General features: G+C 38.4%; 1 protein-coding gene across 1 annotated transcript in view; it reads right to left on the bottom strand.

Annotated features, from left to right (window-relative positions):
• LOC120525842 (XK-related protein 5-like) overlaps positions 1 to 12,313 on the bottom strand; it is a 67,235-nt gene extending 54,922 nt beyond the window's left edge. Inside the window, exon 1 of the mRNA XM_039748459.1 lies at positions 12,091 to 12,313. Coding sequence (XP_039604393.1) covers positions 12,091 to 12,187 — 97 coding nt within the window. The 5' untranslated portion in view covers positions 12,188 to 12,313. The remainder of the gene's footprint in view (positions 1 to 12,090) is intronic.
• Between the last annotated feature and the right edge of the window lie 386 nt (positions 12,314 to 12,699).

Below are 12,699 nucleotides of genomic sequence, written 5' to 3'. Positions count from 1 at the left end.
TAATAGTTAATGAAATAATGAGGGACCTGCTTGTCAGTCAAATGTCTAATACATTAGAGCCCCTGAAAATGGGGGGGGGGTGGTGGAGAACACGACACCATGTATAAAAATAGCTGTCATTCCTAAATGGCTCATACAATATATTAATGCTGAAAGCCTACACTTCAGTCATGTAATAACTTCTTTATTTCAATCCATTGTGGTGGCGTATAGAGGAAAAATTCTGAAAATTATGTCATTGTCCAAACATTTATGTATCTAGCGGTGTATATATATATATATATATATATATATATATACACACATATATACACATACATACACACACACACACTGTATATGCATATTGATTTCCATTATGTGCATACTGAAAAATAATCTTCTTTATGAAAAACAACAAATTACATAATGTATCTTCAATCAAAGAAAAATAGTTCTGTGTGAATGACAGCAAGCTGATAAATAATAAACATATCCTTAATGACAAGCAGATCAAACAATAAATGTAAAGCAGTAAAGAGATACATTTTTTTGAGATTTGTTTTCTCCTTATAGTGTATTTTCTTAATAATGACTAGCAAATAAACAAATTATGCTAAGAATGAATTATTTTTTGATAGTTCATTTAATTGGCTGCCTTAGTGTCAAATTTGATCTGTCTTCAACTTTAGAAATGTAAGAAATCTCTTTTTAGGTGAATTCACATATAATGCACTGGTGTGGTCATGTCTTTCTATCTCTCTGTCCAAATAAAGCAACTCAGTGAAAAGTACTTGCATGTTAAATGCACAACTCCCTTGCATCACACGCTACCCAGATATTTATCCTAGGAACTGTGTTCTAGACTCACAGTGTTTGTGACACAGCTCCACATCAACACATGTAGAAAAGAAAAACAGAAGAGGTCATATATGAAAATGCTTTTGTGTTCACACAAGAGAATTTCAGTACACAAGTGCAGGAATTGTACTTGTTACTTAAAAAAAACCAAAAAAAAAAACCATGGGCTTGCATTATTGCCGCTTTTAACCCATTGTGGAATTACTTCAGAAACAGATTTTTGTGTTCTTTGAGAACAAAACAACGGTACCAATCACTTGTATTGTCACACACTTTTAAGAGGCGATAAAAAGATAGCAAGATTAATCCCTTTTAAACTATGTCCTGCACAACCCTAATAAATTAACAGAGGCTTCATATTCATTCTTCAATTGTAGTGGGTACTTCTGGAGAGTTCCATCAATCCAAGCATCTTTCCATTTTCTAACTGGTGTATACAGTTCAAGGTTGTGCTGGGATGTGGCTCACATGCATCCGCAGTTATGCATATAGGACTGTGCGATGTGGAAGGACCAGCACCACAAACAACACTTGGAGCAAGTAAACATCAAGGCAAGATTCAAATTAAGTGGCTATTTTGCTTGTCTACATTGGCAACATTAGTTACTTCATTTGTTAATACCAAAATAAAATGTATTTAGTGTTTTCAATACTTTGAAGGACAAGAAGGCACGTTTTCCTATTGATATGACATGTATGTGTTAAAAGAGACATGTAATCGTCAAAATACGCAGTTAGCAGGAAAATCAAAACTGCAAACTTCACTGCCGAATATAAATCTGCAAACGCTGAATATGTGTCATTCATTTTCTTTTTGAAAGCAGTTAGTACAGTGTAACCCATAAGTAAAAGCATATGTTATATATTTGAATGGTATGTTGAAGAATGTAATGCTTTCTCACAGTTCTAAATTTAATCAGTACACATAATGACAGCTTAACTAATTTTCAAGTTCTGCCTTTGTACACTGCATCAGCAATAGCAAAGTCTGATCACTCATGTAAGAAACCTTGAAAACAACAAAACAAATGCTGTTTAACAGGATTCCTGCAATAACGGATTAATATAAAAAGTCTGATTTCACACAAGGGAAAAAAAAAGAGGGACACATTTGGATAATTAAAGCACCATGAGTTTGACATTTGAAATTTGAACTAATTTGATTACTCATTAGTAATATTTTTGTAACGCTAATGATGCAAATATCAATCTTGCAACTGCAAATATTACAAACCTAATTGATTTACTCACTGACAAACCACAACTTAAAAGCATGTTGTTATAAAACACCTTTAAAGAGTTAGTTCAAATGGAAATATTTGAAATTCACTAATTCAAACATTATATATGTACTGTTTAATATTTATATTTAGTGCACATTTTAAATAGTAGTTCTCAGTTACTAGACAGAAAGTGTCAGAAAACAAATTTACAATATGCACATGCCAAGATAAATCAGGTAGTCCACAATATATCATTCTTAATAAACCCTATGTTGAAATCTCCTCAAGATTAAAACACAATTTGTTGTTACAAAGTAGGGAACACCATCTCGGCCACACAATAAAATTCAAGCCTTGTGTTGTATTCTGATATTAATGATTGACAATATTATTAAAAATACAGTGGGATGCAAAAGTTTGGGCAACCTTGTTAATAGTCATTATTTTCCTGTAAAAATCTTTGGTTGTTAGGATAAAAAATGTCAGTTAAATACAGTGATGTGAAAAACTATTTGCCCCCTTCCTGATTTCTTATTCTTTTGCATGTTTGTCACCATCATCAAACACATTTAACCATTAGTCAAATATAACACAAGTAAACACAAAATGCAGTTTTTAAATGATGGTTTTTATTATTTAGGGAGAAAAAATCCAAACCTACATGGCCCTGTGTGAAAAAGTAATTGCCCCTTGTTAAAAATAACCTAACTGTGGTGTATCACACCTGAGTTCAATTTCCGTAGCCACCCCAGGCCTGATTACTGCCACACCTGTTTCAATCAAGAAATCACTTAAATAGGAGCTGCCTGACACAGAGAAGTAGACCAAAAGCACCTCAAAAGCTAGACATCATGCCAAGATCCAAAGAAATTCAGGAACAAATGAGAACAGAAGTAATTGAGATCTATCAGTCTGGTAAAGGTTATAAAGCCATTTCTAAAGCTTTGGGACTCCAGCGAACCACAGTGAGAGCCATTATCCACAAATGGCAAAAACATGGAACAGTGGTGAACCTTCCCAGGAGTGGCCGGCCGACCAAAATTACCCCAAGAGCGCAGAGACGACTCATCCGAGAGGTCACAAGAGACTCCAGGACAACGTCTAAAGAACTGCAGGCCTCACTTGCCTCAATTAAGGTCAGTGTTCACGACTCCACCATAAGAAAGAGACTGGGCAAAACAGCCTGCATGGCAGATTTCCAAGACGCAAACCACTGTTAAGCAAAAAGAACATTAGGACTCGTCTCAATTTTGCTAAGAAACATCATAATGATTGCCAAGACTTTTGGGAAAATACCTTGTGGACTGATGAGACAAAAGTTGAACTTTTTGGAAGGCAAATGTCCCGTTACATCTGGCGTAAAAGGAACACAGCATTTCAGAAAAAGAACATCATACCAACAGTAAAATATGGTGGTGGTAGTGTGATGGTCTGGGGTTGTTTTGCTGCTTCAGGACCTGGAAGGCTTGCTGTGATAGATGGAACCATGAATTCTACTGTCTACCAAAAAATCCTGAAGGAGAATGTCCGGCCATCTGTTCGTCAACTCAAGCTGAAGCGATCTTGGGTGCTGCAACAGGACAATGGCCCAAAACACACCTGCAAATCCACCTCTGAATGGCTGAAGAAAAACAAAATGAAGACTTTGGAGTGGCCTAGTCAAAGTCCTGACCTGAATCCAATTGAGATGCTATGGCATGACCTTAAAAAGGCGGTTCATGCTAGAAAATAAATAAAGCTGAATTACAACAATTCTGCAAAGATGAGTGGGCCAAAATTCCTCCAGAGCGCTGTAAAAGACTCATTGCAAGTTATCGCAAACGCTTGATTGCAGTTATTGCTGCTAAGGGTGGCCCAACCAGTTATTAGGTTCAGGGGGCAATTACTTTTTCACACAGGGCCATGTAGGTTTGGATTTTTTTTTCTCCGTAAATAATAAAAACCATCATTTAAAAACTGCATTTTGTGTTTACTTGTGTTATATTTGACTAATGGTTAAATGTGTTTGATGATCAGAAACATTTTGTGTGACAAACATGCAAAAGAATAAGAAATCAGGAAGGGGGCAAATAGTTTTTCACACCACTGTATATCATATAGGAGACACACACAGTGATATTTGAGAAGTGAAATGAAGTTTATTGGATTTACAGAAAGTGTGCAATAATTGTTCAAACAAAATCAGGCAGGTGCATACATTTGGGCATCACAAAAAAGAAATGAAATCAATATTTAGTAGATCTGCCTTTTGCAGAAATTACAGCCTCTAAACGCTTCCTGTAGGTTCCAATGAGAGTCTGGATTGTGGTTGAAGGTATTTTGGACCACTCCTCTTTACAAAACATCTCTAGTTCATTCAGGTTTGATGGCTTCCGAGCATGGACAGCTCTCTTTAACTCACACCACAGATTTTCAATTATATTCCGGTCTGGGGACTGAGATGGCCATTCCAGAACGTTGTACTTGTTCCTCTGCATGAATGCCTTAGTGGATTTTGAGCAGTGTTTCGGGTCGTTGTCTTGTTGAAAGATCCAGCCCCGGCGCAGCTTCAGCTTTGACAAAATTCCCAGTCCCTGCATTGGCCACACAGCCCCACAGCATGATGGAACCACCACCATATTTTACTGTAGGTAGCGGGTGTTTTTCTTGGAATGCTGTGTTCTTTTTCCTCCATGCATAACGCCCCTTGTTATGCCCAAATAACTCAATTTTAGTTTCATCAGTCCACAGCACCTTATTCCAAAATGAAGCTGGCTTGTCCAAATGTGCTTGAACATACCTCAAGCAGCTTTGTTTGTGCTGTGGGCGGAGAAAAGGCTTCCTCTGCATCACTCTCGCATACAGCATCTCCTGGTGTAAAGTGCGCTGAATGGTTGAATGATGCACAGTGACTCCATCTGCTGCAAGATGATGTTGTAGGTCTTTGGTGCTGGTCTGTGGGTTGACTCTGACTGTTCTCACCATTCGTCACTTCTGTCTATCCGAAATCTTTCTTGGTCTGCCACTTCGAGCCTTAGCTTGAACTGAGCCTGTGGTCTTCCATTTCCTCAATATGTTCCTAACTGTGGAAACAGACAGCTTAAATCTCTGGGACAGCTTTCTGTATCCTTCCCCTAAACCATGATGGTGAACAATCTTTGTCTTCAGGTCATTTGAGAGTTGTTTTGTGACCCCCATGTTGCTACTCTTCAGGGAAAATTAAAGGAGGAGGGAAACTTACAATTGACCCCCTTAGATACTCTTTCTCATTATAGGATTCACCTGTGTATGTAGGTCAGGGGTCACTGAGCTTACCAAGCCAATTTGAGTTCCAATAATTAGTTCTAAAAGTTTTGGAATCAATAAAATGACAACGGTGCCCAAATTTATGCACCTGCCTGATTTTGTTTGAACAATTATTGCACACATTCTGTAAATCCAATAAACTTAATTTCACTTCTCAAATATCACTATGTGTGTCTCCTATATGATATATTTAACTGACATTTTTTATCATAACAACCAACGATTTATACAGGAAAATAATGACTATTAACAAGGTTGCCCAAACTTTTGCATCCCACTGTAGCTGGATAATTACTATAATAACAGTATTTTAAAGCTTTTTTACCTTTAGTATTTATATATTTTATATTGTATTACTAAAAACATTATTGGTCACTTCAATAAACAGAAAATTAAAAAGTTATTGAAATGGATTTCTGTTTTTTGTCATGGTATCAAAAGGTGTTGAATAAGAAAACTTTGCTGGTACTGGTATCAAATATATACTGTAAATTCTGGTATCGTGATATGCCCAGTCTTAACATAATCTTCTGAATCCTTCCTGTATATTGGCAGAGCTTGAAAGACTTTGCTACACTAATGACTCTGTGCTGAAATTAGCAGCTTCAGAAAATGGAACATGCAGAAAAATATCTGACCTGTGAACACACCATGTGCACACAATAAGGACACTCCTGTAAACAGAGTCTGTCTGTCCATGTAACTCAACTTAAAAGATAACAAAAAAATAGTGCAGGTATATGTGCTGCAAAAAAATGTTTTAGTAAATAAGTGAACTATGTGCCTGTAAAGTGTCTTGTGATGGTGTGCATTACATAAAGACATTACATAGAAGGTTGTCTGTTTGAGTCTGCTAACATTACAATAAAACATTATAAAGTACAGCTAAATCCAAGGCTGCAGGACATGAGCTACACAAAGTCAAAAGATCTTCAATCTATACAGTGTAGGTAAAAATATTATGTTAACCCCTAATCTCCAAATGTATAAAACTATGAGAGGAGTAAGGAGGGTGGATGCTACCGGCTATAAATGGCTTGATTGATGAAGTAACAGACTCAGGATAATTAGGATCTTGGCACAATGATTATTACTTGTTCCATTAAATTACATTAAGAGTTTAAACTGATGAATACTATCACTTAAATTATAAATTTAAATTTACATTGAGAAATTTAATTACATTGATTTGCCTGATAAAGAAATTGTGTTCATTTAAACAGAAACACATACAGTACTTAAGCTACACATCAAATCGTTTGACAATTTGAATGGGAATAGATCCCTTTAGTGAAAATTAAACCTATTAGAGTTAGCTCAGATTGGGCGCATTTCAGGTAAAAGGTTTGACAAAGGTTGCTGTATAAAGCCACAGCCAGTACGCTTCATTTACAAATGACAGTTGTACTGTTTTAACAGCCAAATATTACTGCACAATAATTTTTCAATACATACATCTGAGAACTTTTCCCAAAAGCTAACAACAGCTGTGTACTCACAGAAATGGTCAGGCAAAGTGGTTGCATGTGTTCATTAAAAGCACATAACATTGTGGCCATTGAATTACCACCAATGTGAACTTTGTCAGCTTGAGCACAGTAAAAGGCAATGGTAAGCATACTCTGAACATCGGTGCCCTAAAACTGGGTGTTCAGCTACTGGCCTGACTGTTATCCAAATGTGAATGCACCTGATTACCAAGCATGTTGATATGATTCTTTCTAAGGGGATATGCTTTTTAGCATTATAAAGTGACAGTTTTGTGTTCATTTAATACACAATCTTTCACACAAATACTGCCTTTTCTGGGAAAAGTATTCTCTTATTTGTATTATTAAACAAATTGTCTTTCTTAGTTATTAATAGTAAATTGATAAATTGATCCCGGGTGGGGGGGTTTACAATTCTACCACAATTATGAAATGCTATGTAAATTTGCTTCCAAAGCCTGTAAACATTTTAAAAGAAAAAAATACAAGAAAAGTTTAAGATATGAACAGAAAAAAGAAAAATATTGTTAAATGACCCCATGTCCATCAACCAAAGAGCCATGAAAAAGGAAAAAAAAAAATGTAAGGTGCTTTGGACCTGCTTACAACTATTAATTGTGGCACTAGAATTAAGCTGCTGCTAAAGATTTATATGGACCACAGCAGGTTTTGCCTTCTTTTGTTTATCGTTATGTTATTGACGTTTTTCTCTTTTGTAAAATCAGTGCATTTTTATCTATATGCATGCATTTTTTATAGAATGGGAATAGAAAGACTTTTAGAAAGTATCTGAAACATATATGCCACTCTTTAGAATCAATCACTTTTTTATATTGATAACTATATTGTTTAATAACCTTTAAAGCAATGTTAACGTTTGCATGAACAAGTGGCAAAATCGGTAAGATCTCAGTTTGTCTGTTCTTCATGCATTGGTGTAAGTCTATGCCAAATGAATATTGTTACTTTAACTAGCTGCACTAAGAAGCACAGGTGTGGCCATGCAAGTGTGCACTGTCATTTGCGAGTGTCCACCCACTGTTAACTGCTACCTCTCACATTTTCTAACATATTCACATGAGGGGGTGTGAGCTATACAAACATGCAACATCAACTTTCAGGGTGTGCTCTTTGCTCCAGGCCAGCCTCCCTCCGACATATACTCACAGGGTGTAAGACCAGTCTCACCCAAGGGCGATACATTTGGCGCCACAACCAGGTCCTAAAGAGCCTTGCGTCCACAATGAAGGAAAAATGATTTTTCATCAATGCCCTTTCACCACCAATATCTAATCACCCATGGACGATTGCCTTTGTCCAAGAAGGGGCTACAGTTACCAGGAGCAACTCCACACCATCGGAAAGAGGCCAGCTGTGCTTAGCACGCGACTGGAAACTGCTGGCAGATATTGGCCAACAGTTGGTGTTTCCTCCGGAGATTGCCTCTACTACTTTGAGACCTGACATGGTGCTCTGGTCCCCTTCCTTAAGGAAGGGTTACATTACTGAGCTCACCGTACCCTGGTAGGATTCAGTGGATGAGGCATACAAGCGGAAATATCTACGCTATGCTGAGTTGGCTGCTGAAGCGCAACATCGCAGCTGGACCATGGAGGTTCGCCCAGTGGAAGTTGGATGCAGAGGGTTTGTGGCAACATCTACCGTCAAACTGCTTAGAGACCTGGGAATTAGGGGCCAGAGCCAGCGCGCAGCCATCAAAGCTGCATCAGAGGCAGCGGAGAGAAGTTGCCAGTGGCTTTGGATGAAGAGGAATATCCCCTGTTGGGCCCCCAATTAACAAACTTAGGCTGCCATACATAAGTTCATGAGATGTCAGTCACTTGGCACCAAAGCGACTCTCATGACTAATTGGGAGTGGGACGCAAGCTTAGGGCTGATTAAACCCTATAGCTGGCTGCCTCTGGTGAGGGTGTATAGTGTGAAAGGCTGAAACACCCCATGAGCCAGAGGAACACTACTGATGATGCGTCCCAATATTCTAGAAAAATTCTCTAAGTCTACCATTCACCGACAAGCATAACTGAACCTATTGTATGTGCTTGCACAAGGATAGTAACATCTCGTTCTGTGTTTTGTAATCAAAAACTATTCTTGAATAATTTTCTGTGTGTTGAGTTATGTTTTATATAGATGGTGACATCATTACAAGTTATATTAGATATTATAATAAATATGTATTGTTTCTATTAACCTAATGTTCATCTTACAAGGGGACCCTGTGAAGGGCGAAGCCTAGAACGGTTGGTCTGTTTACCCCTCTCCCCAAAGGCAGCCATGTCATCAGGAAAGAGGGAACAACGACGGTCAAAAGCAACATGGCAGACCAATAATAACATCTGAACTATAGGAGATAAACTAACATGTTGCCAAAGACCAGATCAGAAGGATGGAAATCATCTCAGCCATGTCTCAGTTGGAATGAAGAGGACTAGTAGGAGTATTCATCTTATTAAGGACTTTAGACAACTCATATCGTAAGTACGTTACTAATATATGCTGCTTGGAAAATCAGGCTTAGCTGACAGCATAAATGCAATACAAAGTACATGTTGATTAAAAATATTACAGGTTAATTGGATTAATTTTAATTGCGTAGGGGAGGTAGGGTGCTGGTATAATGTTTTTTTCTTGTTGAAAAGGTGGTGACCCTACTTACACTCACTGCTATCACCGAGTGTGTTTACATGCACTTTAATAACCTGGTTATTCACAGAAATTTCATGTAATCCCTTATTCGTGTTAGTGACACCAGGATGTTGGTCTCTGAGAAACTGGGTCAACAAATGTAGATTAATCTCAGAGTAACACGGTTTTAAGATCATGTAAACCTCTAACCAGGTTACAGTTAAGGATTTTATAGTCTGCACATGTCTGCTGCACTCTGTTAGCTTGTACATGCGTTGGTTACACACACACTTCTAGCAGCCAAGGGTAGAAAATGGTGGGAAGTGTCTACAAAGATAAATTTCCTGGGGCAAATGACCAGGCAATCTCATTATCCCTTCTTGTGTTTGAAATAATCTGTCTCACTCAGTATGTCAGAAACTGCTACATTTATGGTGATGAGCTGTTACGTAGCCCAACTACTTTTTAAAGTACTGAGTAACTTAATGTAATACTTATTATTACTGAAGTAAAAATACCCCCAATAAGTATTATCGCAGCTGCCCTGGATAAGTAAGTTTCTCTGCAGCCAGGAGGTGAATGTCAAATAGGAGGGGCAATGTTGAGTGGGAGAGGACATACTTGATGGGTGGGATGAAGTTCTCAAAATGAACATTTGTCATGAATATACTCAAGATTTCACAGGTTATACTATATGTGTACAATACGAAAAATATATAATTTAAATATACAATTTGAACAGAATTGACTTGAGTACACTGCAAGAAGACTTAAGCCATATTCCTAAAACACAGACATAGACCAAGAACAGCCAGCCTAAGATCCACACCAAGATCTTTAATTTATTGTGTGTATGTTGCACTAAGGTCCTGGGGAACATCATTTTGCGCAGATTTGTATGCTGAAATATTGTGTACGGATGATATGAGAGTAAAGTCACTCCCACTTGATATTCGGCTCCTGGTTGCAGCAGTACCCTTCTCACCCTGGGTGTAAAGTAAGATGTACACATACTGGAGTTGCAGTTGCAGTCCTTTGCAGGGCTCAATCACACAGCCAAATAGAGAAGAGTGTACTGCATGCAATCCAATAACAGCAACCTATAAAGCACCAGTTTACTTTTAATCAAGCTAGGATATGTTGCAACAGTGTGATCAGAAGACGCAGTAGTCAATGTCCATATGTCAGGACAGGGACATTAAATGGGGATTTTTTTTTACTTCATAATACATGAAGGTTAGCATAATGCACTGATACAGCGCGATGCTGCACCCACCACACAACTAACTGCCGCAGGATCCCAATTTAGGACCAAAGCACAGCCATGCAATGGGTGACACCTCAGCACCATGCTTGTTGGAATGGAATGGAACAGTGTGAGGTTTTTTTTTTTTTTTTTTAAAAAAAACCAGACTGGAGTGCCAATTCTGTCACCAAACTCCTGAGTTTTCATTACAAGTTGGAGGACCCGGATGCAGGTTAACATCATATCCAGGACAGAGCAATTGCAGGTTAAGTGCCTTGCTCAAGGGCCCAACAGAGTCTAATTTCTGGCATTTACAGGATTTGAACTGGCACATGAAGGAGTAAACATATTTATAAAATACAAAGAAAAAATCATCACAGGTCCACTGTTGTATTCATGTCAGCCAATAACGATTTTCAAATCTTTCTGGCGCAGTTTAATGCTCACCCAAGCTTGAACTTGCATGTAAACAGAGCCTTCTACACTCATTACTAATCATATCCTGGTTTTATGTGTGCATGTACTGTAAGTACACTCATTTTTGCTCCCACTAATACCGTTTTAAATGTTTATAAAACAGATTGTACTAGTGCTTACCCTAAAATGTGGCAGAAATGACTGATTGGATTAAAATTGAAAATATGATTGTATTGTAATATATAATCAGAAACATGAAAATAATCAGTAAAGAGGTAAAACTGTCCAAAGCGTCCAGCCCCATGCCATTTTTTTCTATCATGGGTTCCTACTGTCAGGTTTCAGCCTAAACTGGTCTCATCTCGTATGTGATGCACTGCCACTGTTCCTCTTACTCTGCTGCAGTCTAAACCGAAACTCGTCCTCATTGCCAGTGCCCCAGCCCCTTAGCCTGGCCTTCTGTATAAAGGGGGCCCAACCCCAAGTACAGGCGGGAGCGTTTTCACCTCACGTGCTTTTGAAAGCAAACGGTATTCACATCGAAACGCGAGTGTCCAACGCCAATCCTTATAGCCTGTCCCAAAATGCGCCCCGGAGTGCTAAGTTTTGACTTTCCGGAAGCGCGGGGCCTCCGTCATCATCCGTTTAAAAAAGAGCGCCTGGCTAGCGGATGGGTATTAATATTATTCTCCGAGAGGAGAATGGCTCCCCTAATAAAATGACATGAGGCATGGTGATTCAGAAAATAAACTAGCCGCAACTGTATTTCATTCAAACACCATGCGCGCTTTTGTAGCGTGTGAATGTTAAACGAGCGACCTCGCAGACGCAGCCCTCTGCATAAATAAAACGGTCACTGATTTCGTAATTACCCTCATTTGCATTATAAGTATGTACCCAGCATTATACAGAAAATAAAAATGCATTTCATTAGCAGACTCACGGGTAACCCTTTCTGCAAGGAGAAGCAGTGCCGAGCCGCCGAGCAGAAACACTTCAAAACAACAAAGTCCACAGCATTTCTGACGCTGGTCCGCCATGATCTTTAATTTTATAATTCTCAAATGTTAGGTACGATAAAAAAAGCCGTTTCCTTGTTTCTTTTCGTCATCTGTGCGGGTACTTCGCCATTCTCTGCTGCAGGCTGCTTGCTCTGCACCACTCAGCAAGAGCACGTTTTCGGTGACGCAATTATTAGACACACAGCGGCATTCATTCTCTCTCTGTCCCTCCCTCACTCTCCCATGTGCCAAGAAACCGCCTTTCGATCCTTCAGTAAGGAATCTCAAAGAATTAGTCCCTCCGCGATGCCAGCTCATTTTTTTCACATAAATTATCTAGAGATGCAGTAAGGATTATGTATTCCTTTATATGATGGATCAAAAGGATCTTCGAGATAATGAGAATATGAAATGCTTTTTATAACGGGAGATGGTTTGCAGAAGTGAGATACAAGATGAAGTGTCTGTCTTTTCAAGTGAGCTGATAACATTTATTTTTTACTTTGAAGTGTATAGCTGAGAATCATTTTAGAAAATAATTATCCCATCTA

The sequence above is a fragment of the Polypterus senegalus genome, chromosome 3 (genome assembly GCF_016835505.1).
Source record: "Polypterus senegalus isolate Bchr_013 chromosome 3, ASM1683550v1, whole genome shotgun sequence".
Lineage (NCBI taxonomy): Eukaryota > Metazoa > Chordata > Cladistia > Polypteriformes > Polypteridae > Polypterus > Polypterus senegalus.
The sequence above is the reverse complement of the archived record's forward strand: the minus strand, read 5'-3'. Positions and strand labels throughout refer to the sequence as shown.